Source organism: Echeneis naucrates, chromosome 2 (genome assembly GCF_900963305.1).
Source record: "Echeneis naucrates chromosome 2, fEcheNa1.1, whole genome shotgun sequence".
Lineage (NCBI taxonomy): Eukaryota > Metazoa > Chordata > Actinopteri > Carangiformes > Echeneidae > Echeneis > Echeneis naucrates.
This window is the reverse complement of record NC_042512.1, coordinates 19,811,242-19,828,057: the sequence shown is the minus strand read 5'-3', so window position 1 is coordinate 19,828,057 and position 16,816 is coordinate 19,811,242. Positions and strand designations below refer to the sequence as shown.

Here is a 16,816-nt window from a genome sequence, read left to right as displayed (position 1 = left end):
AGCGTCATTTAAGAAATTACAAACAAGAATAAACTAGATAAGGTACAGAAATTAATATAATATATATAAATATAAAGCAAAATCTAAACAAAAATTTATCCACACAATGACTTTAATTCATATCCAGCAGAAATATATGCATTCCTTAAAAATATACCTGATCCCTGTGATAATGTTGTTTGCCATCAGTGTCGTATTTGAGGTGTTCAGGGGAGCACACTTGCACCAAAGACACCGGAGGAGGTGCGACAGGCAGCACCTGTATCTTCTTAAGTCTGATTACCGGTGAAATATATTTATCCAACCTGATCATTACTCAGTATGGAAGCCTATTTCCAGCAGTAAAAAATAAGATGAAAACTTAGCCTTGATTAAAAAAAAGTTCACATACTAAGTCATAATTATGACAACAGTCAGAGTAGTAGCTCTTTGTGTGAAATGGATTGTGAACACATTGAGGACTACTTTAAACGTTGATTTTCAACAAATTAAATTCTCAATTTGCTTGTGGATTCCCACCGGACTGTAATAAGCATGGCACCCTTTTATCTCATAATTATCACTTAGGAGGTGAATGTTCTTTTTAATCAAAGCTCAGTTTTCATCTTTTTTCATTACTGGTGGAAATGGGCTTCCATAACTGAATGGGAAACAGAACAGTCTCATAATGAATGAACTCTCGTGGGACTTTGTTTCGTAGTTATCTTTCACACTTAATAAATAATACGAATTGCTGAATGTGCATTTACGAAATCTGTACGTTTAATTCTGCGACTGATCTGACGTCACATGCCAGGCTGATAAAGCTGTCAATCAAAAGTAAGTTGACGATTGACATGTTCATCAGCCAATCATATGGCCCTTTAAATTTCTCCAGACTCTGATTTACACCGAGAGGTCAGATAAATGTTCCTGACTGAATGAATGTCAATGATTGACAGCTTCATCAGCCAACGGTGACGCTGGTTATTCTCCAAATTTATATTTATATTAGATTAATCTAAATTTATATGACAAGAGTGCCTCAAAATTCCACCTGTGAGGCGGAAATAAAACAAAGCTCCGCGAGAGTTCGTTGGTTGGCTTCATCACACAAATTTCCCCACAAGAGGGCGCTGTTTGCCTCTGCTCAGAATAATAGTTTTTGTTGTTAATAACTGATGATAGTCTGAAACTTTAATTTCTGCTTTGAATCTTTCTGTGCTTGCAGGTGAGCCGAGACAGAAACCAGACCAACTTCAAACCATCTTCAACAGAGTGCAACTCCATCTGCTGTGTGAAATGTCACTGCAGGTAAAAACACAAACATGTTAAGATGCTGCATTGAGCTTATTAAATACTTTATATCTATCCCGACCTCACCATTCCTCTGATACTTACTGCTTGGATTGAAGATTGTCGAGGTTGGCCTGTGGACCAGAAGGGTCGGGGTGTCCTGCATCCAGCTCCTCACTCCCCGTCTTTAGCAGCTGTTTCTCTGACTTCAGTTCGGTAAGAATTAAACTTTGTTTCCTAAATGATTCCGGTGATTCTTCACTTCCGCTGACTAGCTTAGCTTAGCTTAGCTTAGCTTACCTTAGCTCTTAGCTCTGCCTCCCGCTCTCCTCCTCCTCTGCTGCTCTGTGTGCTCCATGTTTAGTTCCTCCTCTGCCTCCTTTCTTCAAAATGCTCCTTCTGATAATTCCACTCTGTGTTTCGACGAATCGGGCTGAATTCTGTAGGAAGTTGAGATCAGGAGCAGAGCTGCCTGCTGTCCGGTACAAACTGTTGTTGTGTTCAGCCATCTTGGATCACGCAGCCACCAAAGTCTCGCGATACTTCACACCGACAGCACACTTCGGTATCTCAGACTAACTGAAGTAATTTCTGTAGAAACTGTCCACCGACCATCGACACTTAGTCAGGGAATTAAATTAATGTCAGACATGAAATCCTGACTAAATGTGCTTTTATTTCAGCTTCCTGCTGTTGATGGATTTGAACCAGCTGACTCACAGCTCACATTCAGACCCACAACACTGCAGACTGTCTGACTCAGAGCTTCAGGTCCACAAGCAGCTGTCTTCCAACGGTCCATAAATCCTCCTGAGGTGTTGGCCTTTCCTGAGAGTCCCATCCAGCTGGGTGTCTCCTGGGAATCAAACTCAGAGACTGTGTGAGCCAGTGATCAGCTGCTCGGCTCCACTTTTCCAGGGCCTTTGGATTTTAGGATCCAGAGTACGATGGTGGTACGATAGTTCTGTGTTACTGCGGACTTATCGTTAAGAAGGAGGCAGAAGAGGAGCAAATAGAGCCTATTATTTTTGTTTTATTGTTATTGATGCCCACGTTAGCATGATTAGCTTCATGTCAAACCCAGCCCGCCATAACACCTTTCTCAGCCACCGTAGTTAGGAATCTGGCCCCTGATTGGCTGGTTGTTGGTACCTGTCTTCCTGATCCGGGTCCTTCAGCTCAGCTGTTCTTTGATGATTGTTGTTTTTTCCATCTGACCTGAAGCTCTTGTGCTGTTATAAAGTTTAATAGAAGTCAGGTGGCTCTCTGGACTGGACTACAGAACATGTTGACAGACAGTGTTTTTATTTCCTCTCACTTTTATTAAATTCTTTATCTGTGGATAAATATCTGGAACATGAATATACAAGGACGTCTTCAAACACTTTACATTCAGAACTTCAGAGACCGTCTGCAGGTTGGGGTTGGGTTAGATCAGCTCATCTCACGGCGCACACATCCGTACTGCTGATGTCTAAATGAATTACAGCGTTGTGCTTCTTTTTAATTTATCATGAACTGACCCAACCTGAGGAGTAAAAGCAAAGACACTCACACACACATCACAAGCTGCTCGGAGTCTCCTCGCCAACAGTAAGAAACTAACACCTGACTTCTGTTAAAGAGCAGAGTTCACTGACTTTAACATCAGGTGGCGTCCCTCTGACCAAACACAAACAGTTAGTTAATTCACTGATGCTGTGACTGGCTACCACGTCCATAGTTGAGCAGAACAAAGGGTCGTCGTCAGATAATGTGGATTTCCTGATTTGGAAACGTTCCCATCACGGTAAACACAGAAGAGGAAGGTGAAGAGCAGGCTTTAGAACGATGAATTTAAAAACAAGATTCAGTTCATTTCTGCTGAATGTGACTGAAAACATGATGTGGAACTTTACAATAATTCAATGCTGGCAGTGTCAGATATGTAGAAACTTCACATGCTCACATTATTTACTTATGTTACACACAAAATGCACAATAAATAGTAAATAAAATAAAAATCCACTTCTGAGTAAAATGAAAGCTGAGGATTGAGAAGAGATCAAAGTAAAAATAAAACTAAATGTGTGTTGTTTTGGTGAACTCTACATCACACAACATGACACAGTTACACACCTGCACGTATGTACACAACTTACCTCTGGAATATACACACACTACATCAATGTACAGTTTATCTGAGTAGATAGATAAATATCACACGCTTCGGTGTTTGGGGAAGATACATTCCACCACGCTGTGATGAAGTGAGGAAGGTTTTTAACCTTGAACTGAACAGCCACAGATGAATTTACCCAGCATTCAACAGGGGGCTGCTCATCTCCTACAAGCTACAGAGCTGAGGACAAAATACAGACGGAGAAAAGAAATACAAATATTTCTTCACTGACGTGAAAATATAGAAAAACCAACAACATGTACTGACAACATGATGAGGAGCTTTTACTCTGGAGGGACAGCTGTGTTGTTTTTTTAACCGCCCACTTTATCATCTTCAACGTGTTTTTAGGTTTCTGTCCAAATGTTCTTCCTCTCTTCCCCTCCCAGGACACCATCCAGCTCGTCTTCTCTCTCAGAGCAGACCGTCCAGGTTCGTCTCCGCGCTCTGCTTGGCTGCGTCATCGCTCTGAGGGCTGTATGGGATGTGGTAATCACGCAGGATGGTGACCACGTCGTGGTGGCCGAAGTGAACGGCCTCGTCCATCGGCGTGTTGCCCCACCTGCAGAGGAAACAGAGAGTGAACAGGAGGGACGGACAGTTGGTTCGTCTGCTGCTGTGAGACGTTACCTGTCTCTGGGAACTGGGTTGACTTTACAGGCCTCCAGCAGGAAGCGAACCACCTCAGTGTGTCCTAAAACACACAACCAAAGACACATGAGCACACTGAAGGGACCGCCTCATCAGCAGGTGAATAATCCTCCTCTCTGTTTCACCTTCAGCAGCCGCCACGTGCAGTGCCGTCCTGGAGTCGTAGTCCCTCTGCTCCATGTCCATGGAAGACAAAGCAAACCTGGAAGGAAACGTGTTGCACGTCAGAATCCATCAGGAGGAAACAACCTGGACGAGAATGAGCCCGTTTCCATGTTAGCTCACCTCCTCAGGGCCGACACGTCTCCTGTGTAAGCAGCAAACAGCAGATTGATCACTGACTTCACCTGAAACACAAACATGTTTCAGACAACTGTTGGAGGAGCTGCACCAAACCTGCAGTCAAGGTCACTCAGCAAAAACACCCCAAGGAGGACAGATGGACTCACCCGCTGGTCTCCTCCTTCCCTACGAGGATCCAATTTCTTAGCAAAGTGCCTCAGATTGTCGTAGTTGTGGAAGTTACAGAGGGAAACCAGGTCCTGACAGAAGGAAAGAGACAGAAAGCCTCTGTATCTGACGCCATCATCGAAGTGAGAAAAATCACCACATTTCAGATGAACAGTGGGCCAGTTAGAGGTTACCGTGCAGAACTGGATTCCTCTGACACTGTTTCCCATCTTGTCCAGAGGAGGAGACCAACACATGATGCCCATCACGTTTGGGACGACCAGCAGGATCCCACCAGAGACACCGGACTTGGCCGGCAGTCCGACCTGAAACACGAGGACACGTTGTAGGCCTGATGCTGACGAGGGATCAGTGTGACGTGTCCTGAATTACTCACGTGGAAAGCAAACTGCCCTGAGAAGTCATACATGCCACAAGAATGCATCAGACTCAGAGTATTTCGCACCGCCTCGGGGCTCAGCACACGCTCTCCTGTGATTGGACAGAAGCCGCCGTTGGCCAGAGTCGCTGCCATGACGCTGGCGCTCTCACAGGTCACCTCGATGGAGCACAGCTGAAGAAGAATAACGCTGATGAGAACTCACCTCATTCATCAGTTGCCTCCAGTTAAATTAGATATTATTAAGATTGTTTACCTGACATGTTTCAACGTACGTAACTGCCGTCACGTCACCAGATGTTATGGTGACGCATCTTATCAGCTGATGTTTCTGAAGGCGCCTTCACATCTGGTGACACTCTGAGGAAGACGGCAGTTACGTACGTCGAAACATGTCTGATGAAAAAGGAAACATAATGAACGTAATCGAGCGTTCACTGAGTTATGTGTACCTGAAAGTAGAAGTCCAAGATGGAGGTCATGTCTGTCCCTTCTGGAAAACACTGAAGAACAAAGACAAAGAAATATCTCAGGTGTGTTTTCACTTCATCTCAGCTCACCAAACTAACACGTGGATGACCTTTAACCTTACCTTCTTCTCTTTCAGGTAGTAGCCAATGGCAAAGTTTCTGTCTCCAGACTCCCGCTCTGACTGGAAACTGGGAGAGAAACAACACGGTGACACAAACAGTCCTGACTGAACGGATTCACAACTCAAACCAGAATTTTTTCTTTGATTAAATATGCTTTTCTGCAGTGACACACTGATTTCCTTACGTGGCATTGCTGAAGCCCACATATTCATTTCCTGCTAGTTTGTTCATGAAGTTAATGACCTGCAGATTCAAAGGAAGAGAGCCACTGAAGACAGAACAGTTGTTGGTCCTCTGTGAGTTTTGTGAATTTGTGCGGCCAAAATAAATGATCAGTTATCAACAGTTGTACTCACATAGTCAAATTTCTCTGCGTTGCTCGCCCCTTGCTGAAAAAAAAGAGAGGACATTGATTTTTAATAAAACAAGTGAGTAAAAACATCTGTGACACATCAAACTGCCACTCAGACCAAAAGTTACCCACATCATGACATTAGCATTATCACATATAATCCATACCTCTATAATTACTTCACTACAGGACTATAGTTTCAAAGTTCATCAGTGATGTGACCAGCTAAACCAGATGAATTAAGATTAGAGGTGGGGGACTAGCTGGAAATGGAGGAGGTGAAATACTACAGTTAATCCACTCAGGTTTTGATTTTGTAGAAGAAAAGAAAAAACACTGAATGAACAGGATTGAGGGACTGAACTTGTTCCATCAGTGACATGCTGCAGAAATCATCCACCTGTGGCTGATGTCCTGAGTCCTCAGTTAGTGTGTTTAACTGTGTAGTGCAGTCACTTCATGTTTTAAGACAAAGATTTATCTGAAATCTGACTACAAAATACAGATCATTTATCCGACATAGAAAGAAAGAGAGAAATTAAAATACTAAAGAAAGAAGCCCATCTCTACGGGAGTATGGAGTATGACATAAAACCAGTTTTATGTTGTGTGAGCAGGGCTGTACTGTTTATAATCCAGATGTATAAACAGTTTGGAGAATGCAGGTGAAAAGCACAAAAAGCATCACTGAAACATTCATCAACAGCCATGTGAAGGCTAAAAGCTTTTCACAAATCCAGACCAAAGAGGAAAAATAATTATTAAAAAGGAAAATTACCAACGTCATTGACCTGTTGCTGTGGTCATAATTTCCCAAAGATCCTAATGCTGGAAAATATGCAACAACACATAAAACCACACAACGAGCCTTCAAAAGGTACATTGCAAATGAGTGTATTGGAAGTGTAAATCTAGATTGAGAGGGAGAAGGAGGAAGAGGAAGAGGAAGGGGGAGGAGGAAGAGGAGGACACATGCAGACAGCCCCTCACAGAATCTGCTTTCAGTGGATTAACTTCAGCTAAACAAATCTGTGTTGGAATTCACTTTCACAGTGTGGAAATAACTAACTTTATTTAACCTTCCATATAATGTGACTAACACAAGATCCTGGATGATTCCTCTGCTCGACAAATCATGACAACAGTTTTACTATGAGACTGATAAACTGTTAAAATGACTGTTGTTCACTTCAGTCTACAGACAGAACCTCTGACATTCAGACCAGCTGATTGTGCTTATTGTGCCATATCTTGCAGGTTGAATCCAGCATGAAGAGGCTTGTAAGAACGTAATAAAGTAATTAAACAGCGAGACAGCCTCGTGGCTCCCTGCTGGTCCTTGCCATCCTGAGGTTTGGGTTTTAATTGGAGAATGCTCTGGTGTGTCTAACAGCTCTGTCTGAAGGTCAGAGGAGGACGGGAAGGAAACACTCAGGTAACAGAGCAGTTCATGACGAAAGCTGAGCTGTTTCCATCCCCACCCACTCTGTGAGCTCTGTGAGCGATGGTGCTTTCAGACAAATCCCCTTTCAGTGTGATTATCTATAACCTTAATCTCCCTTTAAACAGTAATCTGGAAGAAACTCATTCTCCAGATGATTTTTTTTAGGTCTCTCTGGACACCACTTTGAAAATTCAAAATGTGTACAACATCTGTGAATTTGCATTCAGTGCTGCCAACTGTAATGTAAAGATGAAACCCTTCACAATATGGGAAGAATCTTGTCAGTGTATTTATTCTAATGTCCAAAATAGATGCACCTGATCATATCTGATTGTGTGAGAAAATGCAGCTTACCTTAATGAGGGAGGTACAGACGATAGCACCAGCATTAACCATGGGGTTGTGTGGTTTATCTGTCAGAAATATTGATGATTTAATCAAACATAACATACCACAGTACATCCAGCTATAAAAAGGTCATCTTGATTCTGAAACATGAACATATAAAGGCAGCGTTGGCTCACCGTCTTCATCCAGGAAGAGTTTGTTGAAACGCAGACCGCTGGGCTCTTTGCCGATGAAGCGGTGAACGTACTCTGTGCCGTGGTCGTGAACAGCGATGGCGTATTTCAGGGGTTTGACACAAGACTGCAGACAGAAGGGAACCTTGGTGTCCCCTACGGTGTGCCTACAGAAGAGAAACTCACATCAATTCAGGAGAAACCACATCAGACAGTGACTCACACTGCAAAATCATATTCACTCCTTTCCACAAGGGGGCACCACGTGACGGCTCTTCACTGTATGAGGCTTAGTATTCTGATTGTTCTTTGAAATAAGAGCAGTGATCATGACTGAAAGGCCTGATTTTGCTGTAATGTTTTCCCCTTTGGTGAAGAAATGTGGGCAAACATCTTGGAAATCAAGATTCTCATTAGATAAACTGAACGACTGAGGCAGATGTCCTCGTGTGGACCAACTCCTGGACCGCAGCTCTTCAGTTGTGATTTGGTGCTGCATTAATAAAAGTGGATTTGATCTGTTCCTGGTTGAATTTTAAATATCCAAACAAACAAACTGTAATCATGTGGATTAAAGCGTACCTCTGTCCGTCCACAGTGCACAGGGCCACGGCCCACAGGTCTGGACTGAAGCGGGCCAGCTGAGGAATGTAGTCTGCCACCTGCAGCAGTGCACAGAAATGTACGTCTTAAAACTGCTTGATGGCAAATAGGAATCTACCAGAGCGTGATCAGCCTCACTCACCTGCCCTCCGGGCATGTTCTTGGCATTTTCATAGAGCTCATCGATGTGAGCACAGAAGGGCTGGAAATCTGGGATTACAAACTTCTTCCTGAAGGCCTGGGTGAGCAGGACAATGTTGCTCTGGACACATCTAAGACGGCAGAGCAGATGCCATGACTGACTTTATACTTTAAACATGTTTAACAGCTTCCATCACAACTCCAGGGAGCGGATACAGTTCAGAGCAGGATTTTAACTAGTTTTAACTGGACAGGAATCATCAGAAAGCCAGTTCGTGGTCTGGGAAAGCTTCATGTTCAGCCTTTACAACCTGAGTGAGACTTAACTATCATGCAGTTGTGCCTCCACCTGCTGTACAAACCATCTGCCTTCCTAAACTCTGTCCTGCTTCCCTCAGCTGATTTTTCTCATTGCTCCCAGATTTTGTTCTGATATTCTCTATTAGAGAGATTAAAGCCCCAGAGGGAAACACATGACACAATGAGTGGGGTGGTAGAAGCTGTTCCGCTCTGGGAGCTCAGCTATCTCACTGCATCAAGCCCTGTCTAATCCCTGTAGCATGGGATCCCTGCAGAGTAAACACGCCACTCGACACCGCCTGCTCACAAGATTCTCCCCCTCCGTGAGGTGGAGCTCTATAAATAAGCCCAGGCAGCCGATGTGATGGACTCCAGCCAGGACTGCTGGGAACTGGGCGGACGGCTCCTGGTGAGCTGTCATATGTCCCGACTCACTACGCTGCTGCCTCCCAAGCTGTCACCCAGTTGTTTGGTGTGGGGGGTGTTATGTTTTTATACATTTGAGTTATGACAGTAACCCTGAATTGCTGGAACTACTTTTACTGTAATAAAATTTTGACTCGATCAGGGTGACTTATGGTTTGTGAGCCCTAAATATTGCTCTTGAAGGATCCAGCTGGATGACGTGCCAACTGAGCAGAGATGAATAATTCATGTCCAGGAGCGGCAGAGGACTGAAGTCTGACTGAGATGAAAGATGGAAGCAGGCAGGACATTTTCAAACTAAGATGTAGAAGGTCAAACCACTGAATGTGCACATTAAAAGTCGTGTTCTTCCTTTGGAGAGTGTTCACATCATGCTGCCACCTAAACAGGTAAAGAAATCTATCTCTGTGGTCACACAAATGAAGCTTCAATTCAAATAAATAATCTACTTTTTGAAGAGGTGTCGGTCCAGAGCTCCATCAGAGGTTGTGTTCAGGGTCACCTTCAGCATCTCCATACATTCTTTGAGCCGAGGGTCTCCTGTGCGAAGCCCAGTGGCCTTAAGAGCCTGAGGAGAGGAGAGGAGACAGGAGTGATGAGGACTGACCTGACAACAAATCAATGAGACTCCTGAACCACCTAACAGAGGTAAAGGCTAAGGGAAGTGAAATTAGTGAGAATTCAATAATCTGACTCGAGGAAAGATCATCTCTTCACTGACTCACTGTGGTGAATTTGTGTGCAGGGATTTTCTCTTGGCCCTCTGCGATGGTGTAGAAGAGCAGGTCTTCCAGACTGGGCAGGATGCCTGCCTTCCTTCTCCTGCAGGGAAGAAAGATAAAAAAGTGAGAAAATGCCAACACAGTGAGGCCAGCTGAGGTTCAGACATGAAGGAAACTGCAGCAGAGGGAGGAGAAAGAGCGGTGAGTAATAACTGTCAAAGTGCTCTGGAGAGCTTTACCTTACACTGGCCTCACTTCAGCAGCATAACCTGTGGAAAAGCTGCCAGTCTGTGAGTCAGGGAGAGCTAGACTCTTCCAGAGGTTAACATGCTGCCTGAAGGCCACTGAAAAGCAAGCTATTTAGTGTCCACGTCACTAGAATACCAGCCAGGAACAAACTGTGATCAAAACTCTGAACCCACGATTGAACCATCACTTCTTTTCAGCATTCATTTCTCCACTGGATGTTTGGCCAGCAGATGAAAAAGATGACAATGAGACACTGTGAGTTTACAGTCAGTAGCCCAATAAAAGTGCAGTCTGAATGGAGATGACTGCGTGTCAGCTGCTGCAGCTGTGACGCCTCAGGCGTGCTGTTCAGAAGCTGGAAACAACCACCAGCCTCCTCCTGAACGACCGGCTACGAGGAAGACGATTGTGTCACCAGATGTCTCCGGCTCTGATCTGGTTCAGGTCCTGTAATGTGCTGCTGCATTAATATGTGAACTGGATTATCTGGTATTCTGGGCTGGCTGGTATTCTATGCAGCGTTTCCACACCAAGTCGTCTCTGGGAGGAAAGTTAGTAGCATGTCAGGAGGAAGACCAGCTCACAGCAGGCTTTCTGCTATGATTCATTTCAACTCCAAATTGGATTTGAGTAAAGCTCTGGATGCCCAGGCTCACAATTTCCCGCAATGCATCATGGGCCACCGGACTGTGTGCTGAGAGCAGCTGACCTGGACCTTTGGAGGCATGAGAGCAGAAATCTGTGTAAACTGTTGACTGGGCCCTGACAGAGTCTCCTGTGGTTAGACTCAGCAGCACTGAGTCATCAGAGAAAATGACCATAACTGCAATCTGCCACGTTATGTCATTATGGAGCATCTCAAATGTTTCTTTGTGCAATCTTGATAAAACAGTGAAAAGCGTGAAACTGGATCTGTGTTGATGGTCAGCTGGCTGTTACGTAAAAGGCTCCTTTCCCAGAACAAACTGAGAAACGTCCTGTCATGGTTACACAAGGACTAACCGAATGGAACAGCTACGATGGATTAGATTTTCAACACAGTGAGATGTTGAAATCAGACTCAACACCAATTTCAGCTGTGATGCTCTCCAAAAATCAAAGATGGATGAAATTTGGACTCATAAATGAATCATCTGTCATGCTTTGAAATTGAAGGGACTTCCTGCACTAACAACATTGCTCATGCTAACTGAATTAGCATGTTGGGGTTCCTTTGACTGTCCATCTGTGACACTGTTAGTGGCCACTTGATGCCTGCCAGTAGGGAGGGAATACACATCAGAGTAGTGTGTGTGTGTTTGGGGGAGGGGTTGAGGTCGAAGAGAGAGGAGTCAAGCACAGCCGCTGGGAGGAAGTGAGGTCATTTCAAGGTAAAAGCGATTGCTGGCCTCTACTCTACTGGAGAATGGATTAAAGACAAACTACATCTACAACGAAAAGAAAAAAATAGAAACATACTTACAAATATAAAGCAAGCAGATCAACAACAGGGAGAGAGTGTGCAGAACGGATAATGCTGAATTAATAACAGTGACATCAACACAACACCAACACAACAGTAGGCACACAGAATGTACTGCAGCAACACAGATACAAACATCAGTATAATTCAGAGAATCATGAGAAAACCTGAAACCACAACAATCATCACATGAAAGACTCAGAATCTGCAGATTTCTCATGATGAATGAGGAAACAAATAAAGCTGAGTTAGTTTGAATGATTTTTCCAAACTGCAGCTTGTCTGATTTCTACAGTTAATTTGGGGTAAATATGAGTCTGTCTCTGGTACAGTATGAAACAGACAGCTCTGGCCACCTGGCCATCATCAGCACCAGCAGGTCTGAGGAGGACTGTGTAACATCTGGACCAGCCCGGACCGCCTCATTAATCCACCTCAGCTGCTCTGTGTTTTTAAAGGTCAGCTGATGATTCAACACACAACCAAATGTTATGCAATGTGCTAAATTTGTCTTCTTTGCTTTCCTGGTTAGATTCATTGATCTGAGCAGCAGCAGGTTTGGTGAATGAAACACCTTTTGGCCTTTAGCTCAGTCTCCTTCTGCTGTACTCACTCAGCAGATCTATAATCTGGGAGCTATTTTTGACAGTCGTCAGCTCTGGGAAGGCAGCGAGGAAGCAGCAACAGGACAGCTGAGTGGAGTCGTTTTAGTGATGCTGACTCCCCACTGACATCTAATTTTCAGTGAGAGTTTGAATGCTTCACATAAAAACAAGCTATCTTTATCAGCGACAGTGTAACTATCGACGGTCTACTCCATCACATCACTCTCAGGCAGGGACGGGTCTGAATTGAGTCGTCTGTAGTGTTTGTCGGACCGATCGATGGGACTGGGTTCGCTGGCTCACAGATGTCAGGACAAATTGTTGTGGGGTGGAGGCAGACGGTAGACGGGAGCGCTGAGAGGCGGCACTGCACAAATCAATCTGTGCGAGTGACTCATTTGCTCCTTTCGGCTCTGACAACTGCTGGGCAGCACGCCAGCACAGCCTTTGGTGCAAAACAGTGGAAAAGTGATGTAGGCGGGATAAGCTCCACTGCATTACTAACATTTTTAACCCCTTATTATTTGGGGCACAGCCTCCGGGCCCTCAGACTCACACTGGGGTCCAGGCTCAACGCTTCAGTTTACTCTGGGACTGCTTATTTGTTACTTCTGGCACTAAAACCTGCTGTGATGTCATTTCCTGTTTGAATGCTGCAAATCAATTCAACTTCCCTGAATGGGATCAATGTTTAGTTTTTAGGTCTCCAGGAAACAATTACACCCATGATTGATGAATCTGTCACTTATTTTCTGAATCAATCAATGAATTATTTTAGAAAAAGGGAAACAACATCTCCAGAGAAACCAAAAAGAGCCGAGCTGGTTGACTTTTAGCGTCCATGATGCCTTGATTGGATTAGTTGTGTTGTAAAAGTCACAGATGACTCAGTTTGAGTGAATTCCTCAGCAGCAGTCAGAGACACCAGCTCATACTTCATAGAAACACAAATTTGTCTCCAGGGAAAACAAGACGTTGACGACGACCAGCCAGCAACACAAATGACCGCCTTAACCTCGTGTGTGAGCTTCAGCCAGCAGGGCAGGGGCCATGAGGCGAGACACAGGCTGGTGCAAAAAGTCTTCCACAGATTGAAAGATGGAAGAGACAGACTACTTTCATGAGTGCAGCTGCTGCACTGCCTTCATCTGCTGTCTCTTCACGAAGAATAAAACTGACTTCTTCCTCTGCTTGTCTGTGCTTTAACAGCTACAGTGAAAACCAACATCAGTGTTTCTACCAGTTCTGCCAGCTGCAGGAAATCAGTGTGAATATTAACATTACTACAATGTTTTCTCATCCAATGCCAAACTGACTTTGTCTTCACAATGTGTCAAGTCATCATCACGTTTCCGAACCTCCTCCACGTTTTCATCGAAATAAGTGTGATAAAACAGCTTTTGTCTCACACAACAACAATCAGCTGAGCCACCTAAATGATGACACAACCTGCAGTCATGTTCTGACAGAAGACCTTCACTGTTTCCTCCAGGACAGACACTCAGCAGTTAGCTGTCAAGCTAACGGAATAAGGAGATATTCGGTAGGTTTGATGGAAACGTGGAAACAGAGACGACCTTTAACGGAGGTGTTCGTGTTAAATCGAGCTTTTCCCGGCTGGAGTTCGGCCTAGCGGAACTAACGGCTAACTCCAGCCCACTGACCGGGATGGTGACTCACTTCTCGGCTGCAGAGTCCTTGGAGGCCTCTCCGTGTCCGTCGCCCTTGGAGCACAGTCCTCTCTGGCCATGTTTTCTGGGAGCCGGGGGCTGCGGGGCTCTCCAGCCGGCCAGCGCCTTCCCTCTGCCGGCCGACCATCGGTCCCAAGTCCCGGTGCCGAAGCGGCAGACGGCGGCGACGGCAGGTGTCGCCTTCACGCCGACTCTACCTGTGAACGGCCGCCGGAGCTGGGTGTGGAATAACTCCTTGAGCGCCACCGTGGTCCGAAACAGTGACATTTCAACCCCGGGGAGACGAAACCGGGAAATAGATCCGAGCGGAGGAGAACTACGGCGGGCTAACGGACCAACGGTTCTCCGGTCAGTAACGGTTCTCCGCGGACAACCTAACTTAACGGCCGGCGACATCTGATTGGACCACCACGACGCTCATCTGCAGCTGATTGGTCCGGAGAGCTGTCAATCATCAGGACGGCTGGTCGGTATTCACCATCTGAACGGTTTAATGTGAGTTTTTAAAGAGGACGGAAAACTGAAATACACAGAACTGGATATCAGAAAGAGCGGGATCAAAGTGACTTGTCTGGTTTATTTGTACACAGATCCTGATAGATCCTGATAGATCCTGATGTTGGTTTATTTGTACACAGATCCTGATGTTGGTTTATCTGTGCACAGATCCTGATGTTGGTTTATCTGTGCACAGATCCTGATGTTGGTTTATTTGTGCACGGATCCTGATAGATCCTGATGTTGGTTTATCTGTGCACAGATCCTGATGTTGGTTTATTTGTGCACAGATCCTGATGTTGGTTTATTTGTGCACAGATCCTGATGTTGGTTTATTTGTGCACAGATCCTGATGTTGGTTTATCTGTGCACATATCCTGATGTTGGTTTATCTGTGCACGGATCCTGATAGATCCTGATGTTGGTTTATCTGTACACAGATCCTGATGTTGGTTTATTTGTGCACAGATCCTGATGTTGGTTTATCTGTGCACGGATCCTGATAGATCCTGATAGATCCTGATGTTGGTTTATTTGTACACATATCCTGATGTTGGTTTATTTGTACACAGATCCTGATGTTGGTTTATTTGTACACAGATCCTGATGTTGGTTTATTTGTACACAGATCCTGATGTTGGTTTATTTGTACACAGATCCTGATGTTGGTTTATTTGTGCACAGATCCTGATAGATCCTGATGCTGATGGGATGTGGAGGTCAGGATCTGTCCTGCTCTGACACTGATATTGTAAAGAGGGAATTACTGTTCCATTCGGGGGATAAAAGTAGCTTGTCTGGGATGTGATCCTGATGCTCTCCTGCTGGATGCTGATGGGATGTGGAGGTCAGGATCTGTCCTGCTCTGACACCCTGTGGTCTGTTGTCAGACTGCACCTCAGCAGCACCACCTCCTGGATGAACACGGCTCCATCTGGTCCATGAGGACACAAAGAGCAGGACCAGGACCTGCGTGTTGGATCCTGAACAGATCATCCATGTTTGCTTTGTGCTGTAAACATTCAGGTCAAAATTCTGAACTAGTGGCTCCAATAGATCACTGTCATTGTGTTTGACCTAAGTTGTGTTTGTTTTGTACTGTATGGCAGCCCAGGTGGGTGGAGTTTGACACCCATCATAAATTAATGTCCCACAAAAAGAGATCCGTTACTGGAAGCTATTTAGTCAGCTGTCTCAGTTTACTTCCCTGTGATTCCCCTGCTTTTATCTGACTTTGCCTGAATTGCAGTAAACTCCACCCACCTGGAGCTCCAAGGAGGTTAAAACAAACATTGTGATTCTGACTAATAATTCCTCTGCACATGAAACATTCATGACTTTGGTCTGAGGAAAATTCTGATTTCAATGGAATCCAGTTCAAAGATAAAAGAGGCTCCCAAGTTTGTTATTTCACAAAAGTCCACGTTTTCACAAGAAGAACTAAAAACTCTGAAACAGGCAGAGAGTGAGATCTCCAAGGAAATCACCAGAGGTCTATTTTTTCTGCAAAATCCCTCCGCTTCTAAAAATAAAACAGTACAATCTTTCAGACCAAACATGAAAATGTTCAAACATTGGATAAGTCAAAACACGTTCCACATGAAGGACATTATTTATAGCTGTGTCTGTTTGTTTCCTGACTCTGCTCATGAAGAAGATCAGTTATTCGCCCGGACAGCTCTGAACTGCAGAGATGTGACCTTCACTGACTCCGTGGAGTCAGATACTATTAGAGGTTTTACCAGCAGGTGGAAATTTCACAGTTATTTATATCGTTCAACATCTCAAGCCTTAAGGGGAATTAGGTCGGATTAGCCTTGTATGATTTTTCTGATAATCTTGGTGTGTTTGTGTCCAAATGTAAACATCATATCTCAGTTTTTGTTTCTACAGCAGAATAGAATCAAATCAAGTTGCATTTCTCTCAGAAGCAGTGATATAACAGAAGATTACGCTGATCTTTTGGACTGAACTGCTGAACAGTAAAACTGGAAGTGACAGATCCAATATTTGTGCTGTTTATCTCTACAGGGTAGCTGTCACTTTTTCAGCAGCTTTCAAAGTTTAATTTCACACAGAAATCCCCAACAAGCAGCAGCATTTCTACTGCATGCAGCAGTGAAGCAGAAGACAAAGGAAGGAAGGAAGAGAGACAAACAAGGCGATCCTTAACGAAGCTGCAGGGAGGAGAGGCGATAATTCACCGACACCCACACCTTCTCAAAAGCAGTCAGCTTCCTGCTCCTTTCAAAATGAGGGTGATGGGTGCGCT

General features: G+C 44.5%; 1 protein-coding gene and 1 long non-coding RNA gene across 2 annotated transcripts; one reads left to right on the top strand and one right to left on the bottom strand.

Moving 5' to 3' along the window:
• Positions 1–890: 890 nt before the first annotated feature.
• Positions 891–5,880, top strand: LOC115054464 (uncharacterized). The gene is made up of 4 exons (XR_003841597.1): positions 891–1,293; positions 1,395–1,491; positions 1,959–5,470; positions 5,545–5,880. It is a non-coding gene; the product is annotated as an uncharacterized LOC115054464 (long non-coding RNA).
• LOC115054384 (glutaminase kidney isoform, mitochondrial-like) lies at positions 3,851–14,313 on the bottom strand. The gene is made up of 18 exons (XM_029519608.1): positions 14,036–14,313; positions 10,043–10,139; positions 9,767–9,885; positions 8,593–8,722; positions 8,430–8,509; positions 7,851–8,014; positions 7,681–7,739; positions 5,887–5,919; positions 5,715–5,773; positions 5,530–5,596; positions 5,390–5,440; positions 4,935–5,111; positions 4,732–4,863; positions 4,537–4,629; positions 4,373–4,434; positions 4,213–4,289; positions 4,067–4,130; positions 3,851–3,998 (listed from the first exon to the last, which is right to left on the bottom strand). The coding sequence occupies exons 1-18, from the start codon at positions 14,311–14,313 to the stop codon at positions 3,851–3,853; spliced, it is 1,890 nt and encodes a 629-aa protein (XP_029375468.1).
• Between the last annotated feature and the right edge of the window lie 2,503 nt (positions 14,314–16,816).

What these genes read in the sequence shown, in the direction of transcription:
- LOC115054384 (XM_029519608.1), bottom strand. Translation starts at nt 14,313, where the DNA reads ATGTCACTGTTTCGGACCACGGTGGCGCTCAAGGAGTTATTCCACACC. An exon ending in TCTGTACCTCCCTCATTAAG is followed by an intron (nt 5,920 to 7,680) that starts GTAAGCTGCATT and finishes CTTTTTTTTCAG; the next exon opens with CAAGGGGCGAGCAACGCAGA. An exon ending in AACCCAGTTCCCAGAGACAG is followed by an intron (nt 3,999 to 4,066) that starts GTAACGTCTCAC and finishes TTTCCTCTGCAG; the next exon opens with GTGGGGCAACACGCCGATGG.